Here is a 27,027-nt window from a genome sequence, read left to right on the forward strand (position 1 = left end):
TGTTACTCCGCCTGTTTTTGTTGTTGCTCAAGTGTCGTTTATCACATGATGCGAGTCACGTAGTCTGAGCTGTTGTTAAATACCCCTCACCCCAGCCCCTCAGCTCCACCACCGCGGACAGCTTCTCTTCAGAGAGTACCACGAGACCAGCGCTGTCTGCAACACGATACAAATATCTTTGCCGATTTTGATGTTGTTGAAACTTTGTTGAGCTAAGTTTCATCTTAACCAAACACTTCACACAGACGAGTGTCCAGAGCCCTTACATATCATCGTGTTTTGAGTGCATTTCAGCCACGATGTCCGCCAACACGCAGCAGAGCAAGAGCTGCCCCATTCCCACGCGTGTCCTGCACCTCAAAGACTGGTCCCAGCTCCCAGACCGCTACAGTCAGACCCCTGGAGGAACACTCTTCTCCACCACACCAGGGGGTAAGACTGTGCTTTATGCCTGTACAGTTAGTGTAGATTGGTGAACATGTATTTAGGGGAATATAAAAGATTCTTTTTTTGGGGGGGCAGTCTGATATCTTGGCTGCTCTCCCAGCATGGTCTGTTTGATGGTTTTAGGTGAGTTTTGTGCACTTGTCAATTGATCAGTTTGTGAGACCAACCTAAACCAGCTATGGCCATGTAGTCTAGCCTTAACCAGCCAAGACCAACAAACCATCTTGGTCTAGTTTAGGCTGGGGTTTCTTTCAGCGGTGTGTAAAATTGTTGGAGAGACACATGTTGCCATCCCCTACTTTACACATTATAGATGGATAGATATTGTGTACATCAAATTAAGCAACAGAGCAAGCAGTTGTTAAGATGATCACAAATTAAATTAATATTTTCCCCTTAAGCATTATATGATTGTGATTTTTAACCATTGAATCTCATTTCTAAATGGTTGAGCTAATGTTGTTACAACTCACCATGTTGAACTGCACAATCTCAACTATTTTAGGCAATATGAAAGTCGAATGCAATACTTTTTAACCTTGCTATATTGGTTGACTTGCAATAAGACACTGTACTATTTATTTATTTGTTTATTTATATATTAATTATGCAATATGCATGCATGCATTAAGCCAGGGGATGGGCATGCATTTTAACAAAGTACATTAAAACTAAAACCTCTGTTTATTTTAATAGATTGTAATGATCTGAGATATAGTGTGCCTGCAAAACGTCTCGCTGGTACCCATTCCTGTTGCTACACAAATGTTTGTTTTGAACAACAAGTTAATAATTTATGGCAGACCGTCTGCAGCAAGATAGCCCAACTGCCGTGCTTGTTATGCAACATTGTCTGGTTATCTGATTTGCGAGTTGCATGTCCCATATTAAGTTAATCTAATCTTGTGAAAAACAAATGCTTGACCCCTTTTCTTAATGGGCTGGACCCTCCACCACACATGCTTCTCAATCTCCTTTGTCCCTCACTAGAATATCTTTTGCATGTGGCTGTAACTGTAGCACATGCAGAGAAGGCAATTCTTAGAAACACCCCTCCTCCTTCACAGCTGCTGTGGATTTCAGGAATAACAGAACTCTGTGCTCGGGAAAATGGGTTCATTGGGACCACTGTATCATGAATGGTTCCCTCATGGGGAAGCAAAATATCAGATCAGAGGCATGTGCATTCATATATACATGCACTATATATGATAGTAAATCTCGGTAAACCTTTTACAAACAAAATACAGAAATAAAAATGCGTAATGGTCCTTTTAAGATTTTTTGCATTGTGTTAATACATAATATACATAACAAATAATTCATACATAATATTTCCTGGTTTCACAAACAAGGTTTAAGCCTATAGTCCCAGACTAAAATGCCTGTCTGAGCTCTTTCAACTGAAAGAAACTTGCACTTAGTGATCTCCATATATATCAGTTTCATTGTTTTGTCTCAAGATGAACACGAGTAATGTTTTTTTTCTTAGGCATGTTTATAAAAACTACTTAAATGTCCTAATTGAACTATGGCCTAATCCTGGCTGTGAAACCAGGCCTATACAGGTACATCTCAAGAAATTTTCATTTCGTGAAAAAGTAAATTTTTTTTTTGTTTAACTTATTTCAAAAAGTGAAACTTTCATATATTTTGGATTTATTACATCATTTCAAAAGTTTTTATTTTTATTTTTTACTTTACATTTTGATGATTAGAGCATACAGCTCATGAAAGTCAAAAATCAGTATCTCAAAATATTAGAATATTTATATTTGAGTTTCAATTAATGATCATCCCTACAGTATAAATTCCGGGTATCTCTTGTTCTTTGAAACCACAATATTGGAGAAGACTGCTGACTTGGCAATGATCCAGAAGACGAACATTGACACCCTCCATGAAGAGGGTAAGTCACAGAGGGTCATTACTGAAAGGTGTGGCTGTTTACAGAGTGCTGTATCAAAGCATAATAAATGCAAAGTTGACTGGAAGGAAGAATTTAGGTTGGAAAAGGTGCACAAGCAACAGGGATGACCGCAAGCTTGAGAATACTGTCAAGCAAAGCTGATTCAAACACTTGGGAGAGTTTCACAAGGAGTGGACTGAAGCTGGAGTCAGTGCATCAAGAGTCACCACGCTCAGACGTCTTCAGGAAAAGGGCTACCAAGCCACTTCTGAACCAGAAACAACGTCAAAAGCGTCTTACCTGGGCTGTGGAGAAAAAGAACTGGACTGTTGCTCAGTGGTCCAAAGTCCTCTTTTCAGAAGAAAGTAAATTTTGCATTTCATTTGGAAATCAAGGTCCCAGAGTCTGGAGGAAGAGTGGAGAGGCACAGAATCCATGTTGTTTGAAGTCCAGTGGGGTTTTCATTATCTGTAAGACATAATCATCAAGATTTCAAGAAATAAAGGCTTGAAATATTTCACTCTGTGTAATGAATCTATATCATATATGGGTTTCACTTTCTGAAATGTGACAAAAATATTGACCTTTTTCATGATATTCTAATTTGTTTAGATGTACCTGTATAGCAAATAATAAAAAAAATGTAAAAAATAAAAATTTGTAAAAAAAAAATTGTGCTTAATTGTCATGAACATAATGTCACAATTACTCCCCAAAAATCAAAATTATTAAAAACTAAAATAATATTCCAATAATAGGTTTCTGTTCTTTATAAAAAATATATAATTTCACCTTTTTTTTATTTTTGCGGATTTTGGGGTGAAATAATTCATACTTCACAAGGTAGTATTTGTTGCACTGTTTCTTTAAATAAATTAACACAATGTCACAGTTTGCACAAATTGCAAACTTGGGCTATATTTAATTGTCCTGCGAGTTAAAAACTACAAAAAACAAAGTCCTGCTGAAACCGTTGGGTTGATCTCTCTCTGCATTCCTCTGACCAGAGCAGCTCACCGTTGAGACCACTGTTCGTCCAACCCCTGTCACCAGCTCCCTCCACACCCTGCCCCTCCCCTTTCTCTCTCAGCCCTCTTTTGTCCAGAACACACCGAACTAAAAAGCAAAAGATTGCATAACATGTTTTTCAGCCACTGGTAGCATTGCTGGGTACAGTATAGCTTCAGCTACAACAGAGATGGCACTACGTTTAGCACATGCTAGCAGTCAGAACAAACCTAACCAGGGCTAGTTAAGCTCCACAAGTTTGTTCACAACATGTTCTGCTACATCGTGGTGCACTTGTGTCTCGGCTCTGCTTGCTCACATGCAGATGTGCTCAAATTTCCTGGAACTAAAATGGGAGGTGCTGAGTCCTGCAATTCAGTTCATCCTGTTTTTCATTGTGGGAGCTTGAGTGCTTCCTTTCACATGCAAAATGTCAAACGTTTCAGTCTTTGTTTACAATCTTTTAGCGTGGATGTGTGGAGTGGCACATAAAGTTCCTTGCTATCTTTCTTTTGTTTTGTTAAATAGATTAGATTTGCTGTTCAAGAAATCCTCTTCAGAGTCGCATTTTATTGTCTGTTTTTGAGTGCTAAAACATTTGGCTGGAAGGTTTTTTTTTTTTTTTTTTTTTTTCCTGCAGCCTGGAATGTAAATGTTTTTCTAGCTGTCTCATTGGACGCTGTAACATACGTTCTATCCCTCCTCCAGGAACTCGGATCATTTATGACAGAAAGTTCCTCCTGGACTGCAGGAACTCTCCCATTGCCCGGACCCCGCCCTGTTGTTTGCCCCAGATTCCTGGGGTGACCATTCCTTCACACCATCCAATGTCTAAACTGCAGGAACTCAAAGAGGAGTTGGAGGTGGAGGAGAAGGATCTGGCAGGTAAAATTGCTGTCTGTTCCAGAAAAAAAAAAGAACCTGCTCTGGGATTTTAAAATTTCCAGGAAACTTCAAGCCCTCAGGTTTCTCCTGAAACAAGTTTAGTTTATATTTCGCAGTTTATTATTTTTTCAGAATTGCGAGACAAACTCAGAACTGTGATTTATAAACTTCAAATTGTGAGGTTTTTTTAATTTTTATTAAAAAAGTGAATAGTGAGATAAGAAATAAATTCAGAATTGCAGGATATAAACTCACAATTGCAAGGAAAAGTTACAATTGTGAGATAAAATTCGCAGTTACAGAATTGTGATATATAAACTCAGAATTAAAAAGAGATATGAAGTCAGAATTCCAAGACAAACTCAAAATTGCTAGGTAAAAAGTTGAGTTGTAAGAAAAAGTTGCTATTACATTTAAAAAATAAAATAAAAACAGAATTGTTAGATGTAAACTCAGAATTGATCTCAGAATTAAAATATATAAACTATATTGCAAGGCAAAAGTTAATAGTGAAATAAAAAGTCAAACAATTCCAAGATTGAAACTCAATTCAGACAGTCAGAATTGCAAGAAAAGTGTGAGATAGTCACAAGTACTTTTTGTTGTGGGAACAGGCTTCCATAGAATTTCTCAAAGAAACACTCTAATCAACCTTTTTTTTTTCTTTTAGCTGATGACAACCAGTTTGAAATGGACATTTGAATCTTTCATCTACCTCCTGTGGAGAATTCTCTATTATATCTGTCGGGATGTTGCTGCTTACCCCACAATCAGCGGACATTACATATTCACCAGATTACAGGGCTTTTTAATGAGCTAAACGTCCAAAGGGTGTCTTATTCTTTTGTTTAAAAGTATTTGTTAGATGTTTACCAGAAAAAAACATGATTTTTTTGACAAGTGGTAGTGTTTTAAAGTTCTTTATTGTACATATGGTACTTTCTACTTTTTTTTTTTAAAGAAAATGTAGCATTGTGTGGGAGCCGGGGGCAAAACCATGGCACAATCTCTCATTTCTGAGCTTTATATCATTTATCAAACATTGTTGATTGTTTAATGGTAAAGACAGACTATATGCCAAATTAATGTCTGTTGCATAAGCTTGGTGTTTCACCTGAAAAAGCACATCAGAAAACATTGTGTGCCCTCAGGGTTTTTTTCTTAGTGTTTCATTTGCCTGGTTTTTCTCAGGTTTTATTAGTTTGAATGAAATTAAAAAAAGAAGAGAAAAAAATAGTTTGTCATTTCATCTGTCACTTCAAGAGTTTATTTGAAAAATATCATACTGGGAAATTGCTATTCATCTTGGGTTTCAAAATTGGCATAACTCTGCTACAAAAACCATGGGAACTTCCCTCTACTGCTAAAGGCATGTGACTTGTGTAAACTAGATTTACGTTTAAAGAAGGAATTGTCTGAGCTTGCAAGGCAGCAAAATTTATAAGCTATAATTTAGACATTATGGTTGTCAAGGAATACAACAACAGCAATGGTTACCATATGAAAAACTGTCATAAAGTAAATATGACTGTCTTGGAGCAAAAAACTAGAACATACACATGAACCACATGTACAAAAGATGTATGTTTGGGTTAATTATAATTTTTTCTTTTAATGTTTCTGCTCCAGTCTTATGCTTATCAAGGCTGCATTTATTTGATAAAGTGAAAACAGTAAGATTATAAAAATATTTAAAACAACTGTTAATTTTTAAAATGATTTAAAAGCTGAATTTTCAGCATCATTACTTCAGTCTTCAGAATCACGATTCTTAAAAAATCATTCTAATATGATCTGATGCTCAAGAAACATTTAATGTTGAAAACAGCTGTGCAGCTTATTTTTGTGGAAATTACAATACAGCATTTATTGAAATATACATTTTATTATACGTCTGTCACCTTCAATTACACAAATTCTTAAAATTGTACTACTTAAAAAAGCAGTAGTATGTGTCCTATTTACAGTATCTATAGGTTAAACTGGTTAGCATGGCCTCTGCTGGTGGATGCTGTAACTACACATGCCACTTTTAATGCAAACTAGGGTTTGTTGGTTCAGAAAGACAATTATGATGCAAGTTGAACGCAAAAGACTTACACAATAGACATCTTAAAAATCAAGTTTATTTCTTGAAATTTGTCCAAAACACTGGAGGAATGTGTATCCAGTGTTAAAAAAAAAAAAAAAAAAAAATAGAATCTTGTTACAGTTACCTGTGTATGTTTTGAGGTATAGTTCAATCACTATTAAAGCCACTCTTAAATATCTAACAAGACGGGAGGAAATCTCAAAAGCAGTAGAGGGGAGGAAAAAAAAAAAAAAAAAGTCACCAAGACTTGCCACTAACAGATTTCAATGGACAAGCTTACAATCGGATAGAAATCCCTTTTCATCTCACCTTGAAGCCATGCAACTTTGCAACACAGAGCACAGGTGACAGGAAAAAATAAAAAAGATATCTAGAAACACTAAAAGAAAAAATTAAACTTTTTATTTTGAAAGCATTTTGAGCTCTGAGCCTAGATGTGGTAGACACAGCCATGATGTAAAATACAACCATACAATAACATTAGATTCAAAAAGGTACCAAAAAGTACAGTAAAAAAATAACACTTCCATCTCTGGAAATGTAAAAAGGACACAATGAGAAAAAAAAAAAAAAAAAAAAAATTATAAAACAAATGAGAGAAGTGACATTTGCGCCCCCCCCAATTCCTTATGTTTTCTGTACAAAATGAAGCAGAAGTCCAGATTCTGCCAACTTCCAAAAGTAAAAGACCCCAATGTTCACTGTGACCAGACCGCTGGTTCCTGCTCGGTAGCTTTACGACCTTTAAACACAGAAAACACAGAGATTTAGCCACATGAATCCATGTAAACTGTTAACATGTGAAAAATAAACGAAGTGAAGAGATGGGGCCTATCATGATCTACTGCTACAACCCTACTGGACCACAAAAACCCCCACCCCCAAATGGATCGCTCTATCTGCTTTATAGTTCGGCTGGGTAAATGGAGATGAATTGGTAATGGAGCAACACAACCAAATTAACCTTACCATGAGTGGTGGGAAAAAAATTTAAATTCATACCTGCACTACACATGATCAGTATGGCTTGTAGCTACTCTGGTGAGCCCCACGTCTTGGAGTTTTTCCATAGCTTGTATTGCCCTGGTCTAGGGGGGTAAGAAAAGAGCAGAGAAAGGAACTTGAGTCCCTCGCATTCACAAGAACCTAACGGGGGTGGGGAGGAAACCCCAAGGACAATCAGTGCTTACTGTAGTCATATCCGCCGCCGTAGCCGTAGTATCCACCAGAGTAATCATAGTTGCCGTAGCCTCCGTATCCACCATAACCTTGCTGGCCGCCATAGCCATAACCTTGGTTACCGTAGCCTTGATTCCAGTAGTTATTGTAGCCCTGATTCCAGTTCTGACCCTGGCCTATAAAACCAAACCAAACCATTTTTAAAAATCATGGCACAGTAATATCTGTAAGCAACTAAAAAAACCATAAAGCGATTGGTCTCTACTCAAGTTTGTGGGGCATTAGAACAGATTTAGATTAATCAGATCGGAGATCAGCCAAAGCTTTTAAAATAGATTACATCTGAAGACTTATACGCAAGAGGAATTAGATTAATATATCTGCATGCGATCAACAAATTATGACCAGACTTTGTATTACAATTTCTAATTCTATGAAGTTATTCAGATTCATCAGTATGTTTAACCCAGCCTCAGTCATAAACACAATCCTCTGTAGAGCCACATATAGCAGAATTGATCTTGTTTCACAACTGCAGTAACCTGAATCAACACTGAACTGACTTCACTTACTGAATACAGTCTTTTTAGAGCTGAAGTTGTATGTCATATTTGAAGCTCCCAGCATTATTATCGTCCTGTTTATTACCATTAAGTGGTTTTGAAACAATTTGCATTGTATGAAGCTCTAAATAAATGACTTGCCTCCGTTAACTCAACAGCATTCAATTCATAGACACACAAGGGTGAACTCCGTTGTTTTTCTTTCTCGCTCATTTCATGAGCATGCAGTCATTATCTAGGTAGACTTTGCACGGACTAATGCAGCCTATAGTTTGAGTGGTGGGTGAGACAGTCCAACAGGAGAGAAGCATGCAGCGGTACTAACCTCCACGCCCCCTTCCTCTTCCCCCGAAACGACCTCCATACTGCTGCTGCTGGTACACTTCTTTTGGCTGTGCAATCTTAATCTCGCACTGGGAAAAATAAAAAAATAAAATGAGTGATTGGAATCATTAATAGTAGAACATCTGCATAAAACACTACCACTAAATTGAATAATCAAATAGGTAGCACAATGTCAAATAGCAAACAACAACCCTAAAGATTTATCACATCTATCAGTAAATTCAAGCTAAGCTTCACACTGGTAACACTCACAAGGCCTTCTTTTCCACTTGTGTCCTTGGTTCCACTGACGTTGTGATATTTCTTTTCTACAACTTTCTTGACAGGCTCTTCTTCCTTGAAAGTAATGAAGACGAACCCTCTTCTCTTATTTGTCTTTGGATCCATTGGAAGTTCAATAGTCTCAATCTGCAATGACAAAAATCATCATGTTAACAAAAGTGTACAAAAAAAATTAAACTGCCAAAACTACAAACACATCTGTTAACAATAAGAGTCAGAAAAACAAAACACTATACACAGAAAATGTGCAAAGCTCAGACTAGAAACTTTACATGGCCAACATACAGTAATTACATTATAATTCCTCTGATTGCACAAACACTATGCATTATTTGCACAGTTTGTTAAGCTTGCTTAAAACAATTGAAAGAAGTTAAAAATCTATAAGGAATGCTTCAGTACCTCGCCAAAGGCACCAAAATACTCGCGGATCCTCTCTTCTGTAGTTTCGGGGTTCAGCCCGCCGACAAAGATCTTCTTAACAGGTTCTTTCTTCATTGCCATTGCCTTCTTGGGGTCGATCTGTCGTCCATCCAGTCTGTGCTCTTTTTGTGCTAAGACCTGTGCAAAGAGAAACGATATTCAGCTTTCCATTGAAGCATCACAAGACTTCAGGTTTTTCCAAGCACCAAAGCTTACCTTATCTACACTGACTGGCTCTTTAAAAAGAATAAACCCAAATCCCCTTGATCGCCCAGTGTTGGGGTCCATTTTGATGGTGCAGTCTGTCACCTCTCCAAATTTAGAGAAGTAATCTTTAAGATCCTTTTTACTAGTGTCCCAGCTGAGCCCCCCAACAAACATTTTCCTGCGGAAACGAAGCAGAAATTCAGAGAGACCAGGAGGGGGCGTGATAGCACAGATTTAATAAATGTCCCCTTTTCTTGCATTCAAAACCCCCACTTTCTACTAATAAACAGAAATAACTGCAACACAACACAGATATATTAATTAAGCGCACAAAAATACAAAAACGTTCGCTTAAGGAAACAATTAAGACTCATTTTAAAACCCCTCTCAGTGTTAAATTCACCTTTGCGCCCATCCCCCTCCAAAAGACACATGGCGCCAACAAAGACGGAAAGGAACAAAGGATTTTACCTCCAAACATTTAGTACAATTATTCCTTTAACATACCCCGCATCTTCCTCTCCTTTGCTGGCGTCAATTTGCCCCCCGTCCGATGAGCCATTTTGTGGGTCTTCCTCATCCCCGGCCGCGTCGTCTGCACCGGCGTCTCCCTGCGCCGCGGCCTGCGCATCCCCGTCGCCTTCCTCGTACTGCTCGGCTCCGTTCAGATCGTCCTCGTGGCCGTTTTCTGAGGTTTCCATATACTGTTGCTCGGCGTCTGACATGGTGGTAGTTTAATGTGAAAACCTAAAACTGCAGCAAATGTGAAATGGTTACGAAAGGAAGCACCTTATGTAATGCACATGAACCACCATTTTGGACAGCGGCGCTTGCATTCTCATACGCAACAAGAATGCAAACATATCGTTTTCCTAAATCAAAAATACACTGCGTTACTGAGCTATAATTTAATATAAGCGTTAACGCAACTAATACGTACACGGAGGCTAAAAAAGATCATAATTTACACAAATACTTTACCGTAAAAGCAGCAAGTGAGAAATCTCCGTGGAATGCTTTCCGCGGTGTGGGCCCTTCCTTATTGCGCCGACAAGCGGTTGGTTTTATATTACTGGATGGAAGATAACGGAAGTTTAGTAAGGGCGCATTTGATTGGGTGGCTGTGAACGCCTATCATTCTAATAGCCAATCAAACGCTTCGCACGTCACAGAAATCCTCCCCCTAACGCGCTTCTTCTGAACCTTCGTGTCGAGTGGGGGGAGGACTCTTTGTTCTTGTTTGGTTTATGAACGTGTTGTTGACCAATTTTAAGTAAAATAAAAGTGTGAAGGCAGCTACCAAGCAGATAATGCTAGAAACAGGCATTTGAATTTGGATTTTTTTTCCCTGCCTAGTCAAAATAGTAATAGGAAGGAGGTTACAGCTGCATTGGAAATAGGCCTTTTAATTATTTTCATTCTTCTTACGTTGATTTTGTTGTCGAGATCAGATCATCGTCTTAATGCATTTAGTTCTTCACTTTCAAAACTGATAGTAAACCAAATATTTGTCTATCACCACCAGAAGGGTATTTTTATTTTGCAATTTTATTTGATGTTGAATGTTAAATATTTATTTCTACCGTTATAGTAATCAGTGACAGGATTAGGATACTGTAAATTAGCATTTTCTCTTACATTTAATTAAACCATGACCATTTAGAACTGACCCATTTAGATAGCACAGTAAAAAAGGGCAAAATTGCAAAACTTTATTTTATAAAACAGTTCAAATGATATGAGAGAAAACGACCAAAATAGAGCAATACAGTAACTTCTTGTTAGTACATTCTTCTTGAGGAAAAAAATAAAAAATCACACTGCTGCCTCCTCTACTACAGTTCCATCGGATATTTTGGGCTTATTAGGGTTATTATTCATCAACCAGTCTGCAAGCCATGTCTGTAAAGAAAAATAACATATAGCATAAATAGCATCTATAAATAACATATAGAGTAAATAGCATATCGATATACAGTAGTCGACATTTGAAGTGGATCAAAGTTGTCCTAAAACGCGTTCTTGTCTTAGGACAACTTTGATTAACTTTTTTGATCCACCTCAAATGTTGACTACTGTATTATGATATCCAGAAAAAAAAAAAAAGATTAATCTGGATCAGAACTGTCCAAGTGTTTAATCTGAAGAGGCAGAACAGCACAATAAAACAATACAAACATCCCTTTCCGTTGTCAGTTTTTTTTAAACAGTCAACCCCTCATCTGACCTACAACAAATAAATAAAAACAAACAAATATACACAGAATAAGGGATGCAAATAGCTGAAACTTCTTTTGACTGGTCCATCTCTGTTGATTGTGTCAGTCATTGTAATTAATATTCAGCGATAAATGGCCATTTTTGTTTGATATTGACAGCTGGGGGATTAATTTATGGTGCCAAAATCTTTATTTTTTATTTTTTTTTAAATATATACAAAAAGGCTTTACAGTACACAGTTGTAAAGATTTATTATATTTTGTCCCTGAAATCCACCCAGCTGTTAGGATCAGTATAATCCAGTTTTTTTTTTCTTTTTTAATCAAAGGCATCCCCCATTCCAACTAAACAGTTTTGAACAACATTCTGAAGGTTTGATTAAAGGGATACTCCACCCCAAAATTAAAATTGTGTCAATATTCGCTTACCCCCATGTCGTTCCAAACCTGTAAAAGCTTTGTTCGTCTTCAGAACACAATTTAAGATATTTTGGATGAAAGGCTTGTGACTGTCCCATTGACTGCATAGTAAATTACACTGTCAAGGTTCACAAAAGTATGAAAAACTTTGTCAAAATAGTCCATCAGTGGTTCAATCTGAATTTTATGAAGTGATGAGAATACTTTTTGTACGCAAAGAAAATAAAAATGATGACATTTATTCAACAATTCATCTCCTATTTGTCTCAGCATAACGCAATTTTGAAAAGCATCCGATGGACGCAAAGTGCGTACACTATTCTCGATCATCAGCATAGACTGTAAAAAACAGATAATCAGTAACGCATGGATACGCTGTTTCCATTCAAATCAGCGTAAATAAACGTACAATACATATCCATGCGCTGACACAGAGAGACAGAGAGGAGACGAATTGTTGAATAAATGTCGTCATTTTCATTTTCTTTGCGTACAAAAAGTTCTCTCATCACTTCATAAAATTCAGATTGAACCACTGATGGACTATTTTGACAAGACTGTGTGATCTGATCTGATTTCAAAGTCCTTTTTTTTTCTTGAGAGGCCCATTTTCATGATTTGATCCAATAGTCAAAATCCTATCGGATTTACTTTGAACAGCTGGACCCAGTGTGTCAAAAGACAGGAAACTGGTTGAACAATTTTAAAGAAATTACAATTCTGTCATGAATTATTTGCCATCAAGTAATTCCAAATCTATCAAAATGACTTGAATGAAAATACTTTTAATCATAGATACACTTACAAAAGGGTCCAGTGGCTTTTTCTTGCTCAGCTCTGTCAGTCCGGTGATAAGTGTTGGGCTGACGTACCGGCTCAGGTAATCTTTGGCAGCATCTCCCATAGGAATAGGTTCAATCACAGCTGAAATAGATGACAAAGACAAAAAATATGCTTTCATATCCTGTTCACTGGACTCATCTGAACAAGGTTGGATTTACTCACAGTTGGGAAACATGAACCTGATCTCCCTCTCAGCAGCAGAGAAGGATTCACTGCCGTGCACAGCATTCTGCAGGTCACATGTGCCGAATCTCGCTCTCAGACTGATGGTGATATTCACAGTGAGGATGTGCAGCCAGAAGAGTATTTCCCAGAAAGAGGAAAGAAATATGACTGTTACATATATTAAAGTATGCATAATTAATATAGCTTTGTTGCGATGACAAATGGGTGTGTATAGAGTATTTACAGAGTGTTAACTTTTAGTTTTAGTTACTATTACTAAACTTACTATTACTTACTATTAACTTACTATTTGTAAGTCACTTTGGATAAAAGCATCTGCTAAATGACTAAAAGTAAAAAGTAAAGAGTGTAAAGACCATCGACTCTACCGGGCTAGGACACCGGCAAAGGATATAAGTATCGCTTTTTATTTTTATTTTATTTTTTTCCTTTATATGTTTACTATTGAAATGTTGTTGTTGTATGCATTTGTCAATTTTATTTAATTTCTGTATTTTCTTAAATGGGTGTGTATAGAGTATTTACAGAGTGTTAACTTTTAGTTACCTTTTCTTATTTGTAAGTCGCTTTGGATAAAAGCGTCTGCTAAATGAAAAAGTAAAGTAAAGTAAAAGTAAATGAGTTATGTGATTGATTTAGGCATTGCAATGAACACTGGTTTTGTCAATTATTGTCCTGAAGTGCATACAATCCAACAAAAGCATCTATTTATTTTGCCAGGAATTTAAAAGGCAGTTATTGGGGTGCACTGTGATAGTCCTCCCTACAATACATGAAAAAAATGTAACTCTATAAGTCCATTTTATTATTAAACCACCTGCATAGACAGAAGATTCATTCAGTGACACTCATTACCAGTCTGGATATGTCTCTCTAGCTTTTATGCTGCTGACTGGTCCCATTATGGCTTTCCAGGTGGCAATAGCCTGGTATCGGGCCAGTGCTAGAGCAACAACCGGTCCGGAGCTCATGAAGGCCGTCAGATGGGGAAAATGCAGCTTCCCATAATGCTCAGCGTAGAAATCACTGCATTGCTCTGGACTCAGCTGAAGCCTTCTTTTCTGGTAAATGAGAAAAACTAAATGAGAAGGATAAAAGGCACAAGCAGAATGCAAATCTCATTCTTAAACTAAAGCATTGACTACAAAATATGAACTATTAGCTGATAAGGGCTATGTTCATTTATTTATTAAACAGACACTTTTATCCAAGAGACACAAATGAGGAATACAAGCAGTTTATCATATGGAGGCAATGACACAAGAAGCACTAGCATCACCATGTTTTAAACATTGTCCAGATTAGTACAGGATAGAAGGAAATAGAAACAGTGATAGCATAGATTTGAGTTGTTTTAATACATTTCATTTTAAACAATGTAGTGGCATCAGACACCACATGACATGTCTTGTGCTTACAAAATGACCAGAATCAGGGATTGTGTCAATTCACTATGTAAATAATTCATCTAATGTGTCGTGCAAAATGTTTATAAAAAACCAAAAGAAAAATAAGAAACGAAAAAACGTGCGACGAGTCTGATCATTAACGTTACGTACCTGAAGAATTGTAAATCCAGATTGAAGAATAATGTCCTCAATTTCATCAGTTTTGTGGATGGCATCAGGTTTGATTAAAGCCAACGTTCTCTCCACGAAGATACGAGGTGCAGGCATCTGTTTTTGAGGACTGTCGCTCTCCATGACTTTTAAACAGCTAACGTTAGTGTTACGCTATTTTACTGCAGTTAACGTACTGGACTTCTTCACAATTACATTTGAAGTTGCTTAAACAGCCAAGGCCACATTTCCCAAATTATAAAGTGCAAAATGTTTTTTTAACCAGAATATTAGCACAATTAACGTTTGCTTGCTTACAACATTAGTTCATGTAATTCAAGCGTCTGCGTATCATATCGCGTCCTCAAAGATGAGTCCTGTTTGTTGACCTTGTTGCTAGGCAACAGTCGAATAAATTAAATCAACAGTGCGCCATCTAGCGGCTATTCAAACATTTCAATGACTCACATGGTTGCTGTACTTTATTTAAAGGCAGAGAAATTTAAGTAAACACAGTCAACTGAGGTTCTTTTTAAAGACTTTTTATTTAGACATTAGAAAAGGCGTCTATCTGGTTCCAATGGTCACCTGCCACACTCTGATCAGGTTGTCAGTGTAGCCAGCAAAGAGAGTCTGTGATGAGAAGAGAGACAGGAATTATAATTGGGCATCGCTTTAGAAGCACTTGCTACTGATTTAAAATCATATTTAATGTCCCCCTCATATTTGCAGGACTGTCACCATAAGGTTTCAGATGTTATAAGTGATTGGGAATAATCAACGGGAGCAGCTGATCCAGCCAGAATTTGCAGACTAATGAAATGCAAAGAATAGTTTAGGAACTTATTCCAGGCGGAAAAGGCTGCTGTAAATAAAACCCACCTGTCCATCAGCAGACCAGGCCAGAGAAGTGCACTGAGGCGGCTCAGCCTTGCTGTTGGTGGTGATGATGTCCTGCCTCAGCTCATCAACAATGATCTTGCCCTCCAGATCCTTTTGAGAGAAAACTGTCAGCTTTGCAACAGCAGTATGATAATGTTATACCCGCTCGGGGCAACAGTTCTCAGAAACAGCCTCTTTATCATCATAGAGTTACAGAAGGCATTGAACTTTCATCACTGATTTCTGTGCTCCAATATAAATGGTTATCGTTAAAAATTATTCGAGAAAGCAAAGGGCAATCTTTGCATTTGAAAAAAAAAAAAAATGCAATATGCATATGAATGAGATGGGTTCATGTACATAAACTCACCCAGATCTTGATGCTAGGTCCAGTGGCGGCACACAGCCAGTAGCGGTTGGGGCTGAAGCAAAGGGCGTTGATGCCGTCACCACTGTCCAGGGTGTAAAGGTGCTTGCCTTCGTTCAGGTCCCACAGCATGGCTTGCCCATCCTGTAATGAGGACAAACAGTAAATGCATATAGGAAAGTTAAAAATTAGTTCTGAGAACTCAGTGTTTGTGTGTTCAGATACAGCTTATTTTATAATCACATGGACTCAGATGACATTAAGGTTTCATAATCTTTACCCGGTCATCTCAAACCTGTTCACTAACTGCAGTAGTGAAAACCAGAAAAATTGACGCGATTACCTTTCCACCAGAGGCACACAGAGATCCATCAGGAGACACGGTCACTGTGTTCAGGTATCCAGTGTGGCCAATGTGGTTGGTCTTCAGCTTGCAGTTAGCAAGATTCCATACCTGTAACAAACACGTAACTTAAACTGGCTGCATTAGCAATTATTCAGTCAATCCATGCAAAGTGCCCTGATTAAGTTGATCACTTTGATGGTCTCAATCCTTTACCCATCATAATTGCAGGACTTGTCGTCAGAGCCCAAGAGCTCAGACAATAAGAAAGTGGATTTGTTTAATCACAGGGTAAACGTATTACAAAACACAGAGCGACTATTCTAGTTTACATTAAGGTACAGACAAAGGTCTCACCTTGACCATTTTGTCCCACCCGCAGGACACTATGATGGGGTTGCTGCTGTTGGGAGAGAAACGCACGCAGGACACCCACTCAGTGTGGCTGTCATCCTGTGGACAAGTCAAAATAAAGGGTTTCAGAACAGCACAAACTAAAACCTAAACATCAGGGTGTCTGTAGAGTTTTTAATATTAAAGCCTTTATGACATGCACAAATTAAATAATGCATGTACATGCAGTACAAAGCAATACAACCTCAAAATAAAAAACATCTCAGATTCTCTCACTTAAACAGAAATTAAACAATCTTTTTATACTATAACAGTCCTTGTTGGAGGTTAATCAATATTGCATTTTGCTGATATGATAATGTTTTAAAAGATTTTTTTTTTTTTTTAAACATGCAACGCATCCATTTAATCTCCTTTTCTACTTTAATAATCACATTACGTCATATTGAGATTCCAGTCCACACATTTAAAACCTCTAAAAAAAGGAAAAGATTTTTGTTATACCATATTTATGAAGACTATATGACCTTCAATTTAATCAGACTGAATTCAAGACTTTTACATTTTTCCTGTTTGTTAGATGGTCAAAGACTTCAACCTTTTAAGAGATTACAACCTCTCCATAAAGTGAGCACTAAACTTGCATAAAGAGCATTTAGAGGTCTACCTGGATGGTGTACTTGCAGACTCCCAGGGTGTTCCACAGCTTGATGGTCTTGTCTCTGGATCCAGACACGATCTGACGGTTGTCAGCAGAGAAAGCCACGCTCAGAACATCCTTGGTGTGTCCAACAAAACGGCGGGTTGTAGTGCCACTGGGTGGGAAAAAAAGGACAAATTCAGATTAATCTGACAAGATGTAAAATTGCAAATTGTGTTTTTTTTCCCTGATCCAAGACAAACCTGATCCTGATCCCTGACTCCAGACAAACGATGGTATGGAATTATTCTGACTATAAAGTTGGTTTTACTTCTGTTTATCACCATAACAGGCTATTTCACAAACAAGACAATAAATACAAATACTTTAAAATTCTAAAGACTAAATTTTGCATATACATAACTACTTGTGCTTGCTTGTGATTAATGTTGTAAAAGTTCCGCATCCATCATGCCAAAGTCTTTCAAAGTTTATTTTTAATTGTTTAATTGGGCAGACCAAAAAAAACACGTTCACAGACAGGTTATACAGACAATACTGACATTTTGGTGGTTCTTCGCCCTTCAACAAATACTATAAAATTGTAAATAGGAAATAAAAATAGAACAAAATGTTCTCCAAATAATATTTAGACATTCGTAATATAAATTTTTCACAGTATAAACATGGCCTTTATAAAAGACACTATATAGATCCCTTGCATGAGGATGATTATATTTGGGGGTCTGTGGCATCTAACCGATTGAAAACTCCTGACATACACAACCATATTCATTGGGCTTCTAAGAGTTTTAAGTTCAGAAACAGCCTCTTTATCATCACAGTGACACAGATGCATTTGAGTTTCATCACCACTTCAAAACCAGTGGAACAGATCTTGAATGACTGCCCGTCTCTCCAAATACTCACGTTGTCAGATCCCACAGGCGCAGGGTGCTGTCCCAGGAGCCAGACAGGGCAAACTGACCATCAGAGGAGATCACAACATCACTCACAAAGTGGGAATGGCCCTTCAGAGCACGCTGGGGGATGCCATAGTTGGTCTCATCACGGGTCAGCTTCCACATGATGATGGACTTGTCTGCAAGGTGGACAGCAGAAGATCACCTAACAGTTCTGGAAGTTTTTATTTGCAATATAATTCTGACAGCTGGGGGCATCCCACACACTAGACAGGTTACTACCATTCACTAATGCAGCATTGCCAACATCTGTGTTTTACCTTAAACTAGGTCTCGTCAGTACAAAATATCAGTTTTATTCAGAGCTAGAGCTGAATGGACTTATTAGTCGGTGTAGTTTTAAGGGCTCGTGTATCCGGCGGATATTCTTAGGGCTCCAGCGCGGCTCTGAGAACACTTACCCCGGGACGCGGACAGAATCATGTCGGGAAACTGGGGTGTGGTGGCGATTTGGGTGACCCATCCACTATGACCCTTGAGGGTCCCCCTTACTGTCATCTGCTCGGTCATTTTGGCGCAGGAAAGAATCACCTATAAAGGTGGATGGCGTCGGATTTTGTCGGAGGGCCGAGTCCCCCTATACCTCTCACACTGTGGCAAGAGGAAAAGGAAGAAGCACACCGGAAGCAAAACTCTTGAGGGTGTACCGTCTTCTTCGGTCCCCGTTCTCGTGTGAGATACCTAGTGTGAACAGTTTACTGCCATCTCGTGTGTAGATTACAGACCACTTCAAACAACTTATTTTTAAACTCTCGTATTTGTTAATGTTAATAAATTCGTATGTGTTTTAGTGTATTATTCAATATGTTTTATCTACTACCTGTTTGTCTCGATCGACTGTTACTACCTGTTTTTTTTTACTTGTTTTTTTTTTTTTTTTTTTTTTTTTATTGAACAATATCAATTTACAAACTCAAATAGGGAACAATAAAATGCCTATTACAAAATATATACTTTTCCAATCATATCACCATCATACATAAATGTCCATGTGTATATATCTCTGCATACAATAACAACAAACAAAACAAAACAAAACATTCTTTAAACCTTACAGGGGGGTTGCAAGGAGAGAAACAAAATAAATAAATAAATACAGGTGCAAAGTCTTACCAAACTTAAAAGGAAAGAGACTCATACATAGTTTTGTACAATTCCTCAAGGGATTGATTATCTTTGGATAAATGTTTTAAAGATTCTAAGTATTTTTTACATTCATTTTTAAAGTAATTTAAAGAGGGTTTACTGTTATTCCACTTACTTTTGTGTACATGATATTTACCCATTGTAATAATAATGTTTAACATGAATGACATCTTTTTCGAAAGACCATCTGCATAAACCAAAACCTGAAACAATGATGGAATATCAGTGTTGATATCAATATTTAACCAACTGAAAATATCCTGCCAGAATTTCAGTGTTACTGGACAAGAAAAAAATAAATGTTCAATGGTTTCAGGCTCTTCTAAACAAAAAACACAGGGATCTACCTCAAAACGGAATCTTTTGCGTAACATTTCAGCAGAGGGATACACATTATTAATAATCCTAAACTGAATATCCTTCATTTTAGGTAGAATTGGCCATTTAAGATAATTACAGAATTTGTTTTTAAACATTTCATTTTCAAATTGTTTTAATTTTGAAGGTGTATTGAAATCTGAAAATAACTTACATTTTAATACATTCCCTATTACTTTGTTATTACATTTTTTGTCTCCAATATAAACTTCTTCAATCTTTAATTGGGGCAGTTTAACAGATACCTTCGAATATGTAAGAGTGTTTTGTATTAACTGTTTTAAAGCAAGAGGGATGGCTTTGCACAATGTATTAAATTCTCTAAAGGAACATTTTATCTCAAATTTCTCCATGAATGCATTATGCTGAATAATTTGACCCGTTTCATCTAAAAGATCTACAACATATAAACATTTTTTTTCATACCACTCTTTTTTGAATACTGTCTTTCTATTTATTGTAATGGTTCTGTTATTCCACAATGTAGAACAATACGGTGAAACATTTTGGGTGAATATCATTTTCCAATAAAACAAAATCTGTTTGTGGAATTTTGAAAGTTTAATTGGCAATTTGGAAACCTCAAAATCACATTTCAGTAAAAAATCTAATCCTCCAACTTTCTCGAATACAGACTTTGGTATATGAAACCACAATGAGTTAGGCTGTGTTAAATACATTTTAATCCAATTCAGTTTAAGTACTCCAACCATTGCTTCAAATTCAGAGGCTTTCAGACCTCCATTTTTATATTCTTTAATCATCTGAGATTTTTTTATATAATGAGTTTTGTTTTTCCATATAAAATTAAACAAAATAGAGTTGACCTTTTTTATCAGCTGAGGAGGAACATACAGAGAGTAACATGGGTAAATAAGTTTAGATATGCCTTCTGCTTTGGTCAAAAGTATTCTGCCCATAATAGACAGATCTCTCATAAGCCAATGATTAAGGGATTTTTTTCATACTATCAATTCTCTCTTCTATATTTACTAATTCTCTCGTATGTATTTCTTTAAACATTCTTAGACCTAAGTATTTCACTTCAGATTTAACAGGAATGGATTCTATATTTTCTTCATTACATGAAAACAGAGGCAAAAGTTCACATTTTTGTAGATTTAGGCATAAGCCTGATGCTCCAGAAAAAACTGAAATAATATTCAGAGCTTTTTTAACTATAGATTTATCTTTTAAAAATATTACTGTATCATCAGCAAATTGACTAATTCGATATTCATAATCAGAAATGGTAATTCCTTTTAATTGAGGATGGTTGACAACTAAATAAGCTAACATTTGAGTACATAGTATAAACAGTTTTGGAGAGATTGGACAACCTTGTCTAATTCCACGCAAAATTTCAATTCTAGGAGTCATACCTGGATTAAGGGATATATAACTATAGATGTTGTTATAGAACATTTTAATAACCTTACAAAACCCTTCCCCAAAACCAAACAATCTAAGCGTCGTAAATATAAATTAATGCTCAACAGTGTCGAATGCTTTGAAAAAATCAATAAACAAAATTAGGCTTTCTGATTGTATCAATGACTGATAGTCAATCATATCCAAGATTAATCTAATATGGTTTTGAATATATCTTCCCTTGATGAATGCTGACTGATATTCCTCTACAAGGAATGTCTTCCTCATTCAGTTTATGTATTTTATCTCTTATAATCCCAAATAAAGAATCACACTCAGCTTTATTATAATTGGATTTATAAAGATTAGAATAGAAGAGCAAAATTTCATTTTGAATTACATCTTGATCATCTATTATATTTTCATTAATCTTAAGCTTATTAATCTTTTTCTTTGTTTGCCTTTGTTTTTCAAGACCAAAAAAATATGATGAACTTTTCTCTCCCCTTTCAATCCATCTCGCTCTCGATCGAATATATGCTCCTTTTGCTTTTTCTGAATACAATTCATCTAGTTGAGATTGCAGTGACTGTAATTTTGCTGAATTTTCTGGTGATTCTTGTGTATTTACAACCAACGAGTTTATTTCTCCAATCAATTCCCTTTGTTTCTGTTTTCTCCTCACTGATAAAAATGTACCTGTATCAATTGCTATTTGTTTAACCTTAAATTTAAACCATTCCCATTTATTTAAGTTAGACATATCTAGTTTATCAATCTCTTCAATGAGAGCCAACACTTGTTGGTAAAATCTATCATTCTTTAACAAGTAATTATTAAACTTCCAAATATTAGGAGAAATTTGAGATTTCTTAAGGACTGATAAAGACAGGGTAACCATACAGTGATCTGTAAGTGGAGCTGCTGTAATTTTACATTCCGAGACAATTTTACATAGTTCACAAGAAATAAGACAATAATCTAATCTTGAACATTGACCATTTCCTGAGGGGTTAAACCATGTATACTGAATGCTGTTTGGGTTGGAAACCCTCCAGTAATCAACCACATTTACAGTTTTACAGAAATTCAATATAGTATCATTATACACAGAATGTGAAGCTCTTTGAGGTCTCCTGTCTAGCCATGAATCAGGGACAATATTAAAGTCACCCCCTATTATCACATTTTCTGCATTGTACTTTTTTTCCCATTCATTAACCAATTTCCCAAGTTTCTCAAACATTTCTCTATTAGCCACTTTGCTATTATAACCATAAACACAGAGTAATATGTAACATAAGTCATGTATTTCTACTGCTAACATTAGCCAATGGCCTTCTGTATCCCCTTCATGAAAAATTACAGTGCCTTCAAATCTGTTAAATAATACCATCACTCCAGCCGAATGCGAAGATCCATGCGCAAACAATACTAAATCACCCCACTGAACTTTCCAAAATCTTTCATCATTTAACACAGAATGAGTCTCTTGTAAGAAAACACAGTTTGCTTTTTGTTCCTTGCAAAATAAAAAAATTGCTTTCCGCTTAACACTGTTTTTTAACCCCCTAGCATTCAAAGATAGAAAAGAAATAGACATAAATTAAATTAACGTTTAACTATCTCAGCACACACTCAACTTTAAATGCAGGAGTGAACATGTTGTCCTTAATTACTCTACAAAACCTTACCAACTAGAACATATAGTTCTACCCTTAGGTAAACCTCTTTTCTTAAACAGATTTTTTTTTTTCAGATTATTTCCATCTGATCTGATTGCGGCAACCTTGAATACTTTAACAAGAGTCTACCTGTTACCTTGTGATCAGTCACGGGTCAACTCTAAGTCCATCAATAAGTGCATATCCTTCTTTTAGGAACGCTCTCTTCCCGCTTTTTCTGGCTTCTTGCACTTTTGGCCACAACTTAGCACGAGCTTCGCGATCTTCCTTTGAAAAGTCTTCTTTGAAATGAATGTTCATCTCTTTACACACTCTTGCCTCTCTTGATTTTTTCCACACTTCATCACGCACAGTCCGCATCGCAAACTGAATGATCACAGGCCTGGGTAACTTGTTGGTAGCCGCGTCGTTTTTTCTTCCTAACCGATGCACTGTATCCACCGACTGCCGGAGCTTCTCCACTGACCAAGGAACCACCCGGGTAAGAATTCCGATCACGGTATCTCTTGTGTCTTCTTTTTCCTTTTCTGGAAGACCGATCAGTCTGAGATCCCATCTTCTCTTGTATCTGGCATGCTCCAAACACTGCTGTCTCAGTGAGATATTCTCTTTCCTCAATTCTGCTACTTCCTTTTTCAGTTCGCCGATGTCTTCTTTATTCTCTTTAACTGCGTGTGCATTTTCCTCCATTGTCTTTTCAATTATTTTCAGTCGTTGATCTTGCTCGTCAAATCTCTTGATTAGCGTTTGAATTGCATCGAAAATCACTTCATTTGTTATTTCGTCTGTTTGTTTATTTTTAATTTTGTCTTTTGCCTTTGTTCTTATTTTCTTGGGATTCGGGCTGGGCAGAGGTGTATGGTCATATCTTGTTTTTGCAGTTTCTACCATCATATCTTCAATTTCTTCTTCATCACATGCCTCTGCAAGAGCGGTCAAGTTATAATCATGGTCATGATCAACTAGCCCGGTATCTGCTTGATTGGTGTTTGCCATCGTTTTACTTTAAAGAGAGGGAGAAACTTGCGCAACCAGTCCACAAGTTGAATCAAACTTGAAAATAACTAACTTCAGGTTGTTGGTTTTTTTTCAGAGGTATCAATTTTAGGACATTTTCAAACTATTTTCCTCAGAGCCTGCATAAACGCGACCGCTCACTCCGCCATCTTGGAATTCCCCGTTTTTTTTTGTTTTTTTTTTTTACTTGTGTTCCCCTGAGGAATTGTCTCATACACTGAACAAAATTATAAACGCAACACTTGTTTTTTCCCCCATTTTTCATGAGCTGAACTCAAAGATCTAAGACTTTTTCTATGTACACAAAAGGCCTATTTCTCTCAAATATTGTTCACAAATCTGTCTAAATCTGTGTTAGTGAGCACTTCTCCTTTGCCGAGACAATCCATCCACCTCACAGGTGTGGCATATCAAGATGCTGATTAGACAGCATGATTATTGCACAGGTGTGCGTTCACACCACCGCCGGCAAGAGCGTCAAAATCCCTAAACTCTAAACCCACCCATCTCCACCCCTAAATTTTGGGTTGATAAGTTCTTATATTTTTAAACCCACTAATGAGATCCACAGTTTTATCCTTAACCTCTTAAAATCAGAGAAAAAAGTTTTAGGGAAAAAAAAACGTTTTTTTTTTCAATAATATAAAAAAAAGATATTTCATTCATAAGTTATGTTATGTCCTCATTAGAGGACATCAATTTCTTTAAAAAAAAATAAAAAGACATGAATGAACATGCATAGGCATACCAATACATTTTTAGTTTAAGATAGTTTTTTTTTTTTTTTTACCAAACATCATAAAGATGATTCTCAACTATGTTATAACGGAATGATTCGATATACCTTTTTTCTTTCTGCAAAATTTGTGTAAAATGGCCATAAACGGGTTTTCTCATTATATACAATGTATCTATAAACTAAATCTAATTTGCATATTAATGTGTTTTTGGGGCAACATGTATTGAAAAAAGATGTGTAATAATGGGAGTAATAATTGACAAGATTTTCATAATAATATAGAATATTTAATAGAATATTGAAATATAATTTATTTCCCTATTCATCTGTTATGTCTCCCAAAACCCGTAATAAACACGCTTTAAGTCCGGGTGTCCGCACATGAGGACATGCATAAAATCAATGTCCTGTTTCGTAACAGAAAGTCATATTTTGATTTGAAACCCCAAAACATTTTCCTGAGATGTTGATTTATGACACACAGTTTAAAAATTAGATTTAATTGATAATTACAAAATATTATCATATTTCCATAAGAGTGTCACTAAATTAATTTCAGACATTTTTGAAGACCAAGGAGAGGGAGTGGTTATGGTGAAACATCCAATCATTTGGTATCTCTGAAAAGCCCTGAATGTGCTCTGTACAGGATATCCAGACATAAAACTGTGGCATGTACAGTCTCAGAGAAATACACTAAAATACAATGTGCTCATATGAGGCCGCAGGGTCTTAAGAGGTTAAAGACATTTTTTTTTTTATTACGAAAACCCAAAATCATTATCTCTTGAATATGTTTTTAATTTCTTTATTTTATGTGCAAAATGTTTCATCCACAAACAAAAGTGGCTTAGATCTCTGAAGTTTTCTTCTTTTTCTTGTTGAATTTAACTCTCTTTTCATCCCTTAGTTTTCTAAAAAAGCATCATGATGAATTATTATATTTAACCACTGTGCTTTTTTCTGTGTATATAATCTCATACTATGATGAACACATGATATTCACGTTTGCTGTTTTATGCCATAAGATTATTCATTGTTAGATACAACCATCATTCCCTGATCTTAAAAAAAAAAAATGAGGGACAGGTGCACTAACACAGGGGTGTCCAAACGTGGTCCTGGAGGGCCACTGTCCTGCAGAGTTTAGCTCCAACTTGCCTCAGTACATCTTCATGGAAATGTCTGGTATGCCTAGTAAGAGCTTGATTAGCTGGTTCAGGTGTGTTTAATTGGGGTTGGAGCTAAACTCTGCAGGACACCGGCCCTCCAGGAGCTCTAACACCTCATGGCATCACTAACTCAACAACCCTACCTAGTACAGTTTTCCTCAGCATTTGCAATGTCTGCACAAAGTTGACGTTGGGCAACTGCTTGAAGATCGAGAAGACGGTTGATTTTACACTATAAGTATTACAACATGAAAATTAAGATTACCCCAGAATGAATTGCATCGCTAGCCAACCCCAACACTTACACGCAATTATAATGATAACCAATAATTACATTACTTTTTTTCCCCTAAAAATTACACATTTGAGTGAAATAAGCAAAATGTAATTTTTGTCATGTGACATAGCTATGTGAATATACACTAGTTAAATGCAGTCGATGTGAGTACATCAATTTTCAGTCAAGCAATTAATGCATGAATAAAATATTTATATTTTATTTACTGACAACAATAAGAAACATGAATAAAATAATTAAAGCATCACAATAAATACATACATATACAAGTCAACAACAGATAAAACAAAGCTTCGTTCAAACTTACTGTTCTAACAATCATGTATTTACAGACAGTGAACTCACATCCTACTGCCATCTCAACACAGCTGAGCCAGTTCTGCTGCTACGCTGTGCTTCACAATCTTGATCTTCTCAATGGGGACATTTTTGAGCCAGAGAATGAGGAAGACCATGATGACACCCCTGAACCACACAACTTTGAGGCAAGAGCAGGAGAAAACGTGCGGGACATTCTGGCTGCCACTGTCTGCTCCAAACATTCATGTGCCTGTTCTACATTAGCACGACTACCTGTAAAACATTTAAACAGAGTTAAACATTTTACATTCATGTCAGCTTTCCATTTCTTGCCAAATTTAATTTCATGTTTACAATTACATATACATTTTTGTTGTAGCTTTATTACTTTTGTAGTGGGTAAAGGCATGTGTTGCACTGCGTGAGGAAAATGGTGGTCACACCAGATACTGACTGGTTTTCGGACCCCCCCAAAACTGCACATTTTAAAGTGGCCTTTTATTGTGGCCAGCCTAAGGCACACCTGTGCAATAATCATGCTGTCTAATCAGCATCTTGATATGCCACACCTGTGAGGTGGATGGATTATCTCGGCAAAGGAGTGCTCCCTAACACAGATTTAGACAGATTTGTGAACAATATTTGAGAGAAATAGGCCTTTTGTGTTCATAGAAAAAGTCTTAGATCTTTGAGTTCAGCTCATGAAAAATGGGGGCAAAAACAAAAGTGTTAAGTTTATAATTTTGTTCAGTGTAGACATGTATGTATATTTGTATACATGTACA

At 36.6% G+C, this 27,027-nt stretch overlaps 4 protein-coding genes across 5 annotated transcripts; 1 reads left to right on the plus strand and 3 right to left on the minus strand.

The window, feature by feature from the left end:
• Positions 1-43: 43 nt before the first annotated feature.
• On the plus strand, positions 44-5,463 carry LOC306882944 (eukaryotic translation initiation factor 4E-binding protein 3-like). Its single transcript, XM_079437966.1, has 3 exons — positions 44-432; positions 4,073-4,249; positions 4,920-5,463. The coding sequence occupies exons 1-3, from the start codon at positions 300-302 to the stop codon at positions 4,949-4,951; spliced, it is 342 nt and encodes a 113-aa protein (XP_079294092.1). The 5' UTR covers positions 44-299; the 3' UTR covers positions 4,952-5,463.
• Positions 5,464-5,489: 26 nt separating this feature from the next.
• On the minus strand, positions 5,490-10,392 carry LOC306882942 (heterogeneous nuclear ribonucleoprotein A/B-like). 2 transcript variants are annotated; one of them, XM_079437962.1, is made up of 9 exons: positions 10,322-10,392; positions 9,848-10,093; positions 9,350-9,518; positions 9,113-9,271; positions 8,681-8,836; positions 8,409-8,496; positions 7,532-7,696; positions 7,344-7,429; positions 5,490-7,083 (listed from the first exon to the last, which is right to left on the minus strand). In XM_079437962.1, exons 2-8 carry the CDS (start codon positions 10,063-10,065, stop codon positions 7,359-7,361), a joined length of 1,026 nt encoding a protein of 341 aa, XP_079294088.1. In that variant the 5' UTR covers positions 10,066-10,093; positions 10,322-10,392; the 3' UTR covers positions 5,490-7,083; positions 7,344-7,358. The 2 variants fall into 2 exon arrangements, with proteins under 2 accessions (XP_079294088.1, XP_079294089.1); XM_079437963.1 differs by lacking the exon at positions 7,344-7,429 and having other exon boundaries at positions 5,492-7,083; positions 10,322-10,388.
• A 639-nt stretch (positions 10,393-11,031) lies between these two features.
• On the minus strand, positions 11,032-14,958 carry LOC306883257 (nucleoside diphosphate kinase homolog 5). The gene is made up of 5 exons (XM_079438388.1): positions 14,568-14,958; positions 13,864-14,069; positions 12,985-13,085; positions 12,785-12,903; positions 11,032-11,242 (listed from the first exon to the last, which is right to left on the minus strand). The coding sequence occupies exons 1-5, from the start codon at positions 14,709-14,711 to the stop codon at positions 11,156-11,158; spliced, it is 657 nt and encodes a 218-aa protein (XP_079294514.1). The 5' UTR covers positions 14,712-14,958; the 3' UTR covers positions 11,032-11,155.
• Positions 14,959-15,032: 74 nt separating this feature from the next.
• LOC306883258 (small ribosomal subunit protein RACK1) lies at positions 15,033-18,810 on the minus strand. Its single transcript, XM_079438389.1, has 8 exons — positions 18,538-18,810; positions 18,084-18,255; positions 17,181-17,328; positions 16,517-16,612; positions 16,160-16,270; positions 15,820-15,960; positions 15,450-15,560; positions 15,033-15,200 (listed from the first exon to the last, which is right to left on the minus strand). The coding sequence occupies exons 1-8, from the start codon at positions 18,644-18,646 to the stop codon at positions 15,135-15,137; spliced, it is 954 nt and encodes a 317-aa protein (XP_079294515.1). The 5' UTR covers positions 18,647-18,810; the 3' UTR covers positions 15,033-15,134.
• Between the last annotated feature and the right edge of the window lie 8,217 nt (positions 18,811-27,027).

This window comes from Barbus barbus (genome assembly GCF_936440315.1).
Source record: "Barbus barbus genome assembly, chromosome: 17".
Taxonomy (NCBI): domain Eukaryota; kingdom Metazoa; phylum Chordata; class Actinopteri; order Cypriniformes; family Cyprinidae; genus Barbus; species Barbus barbus.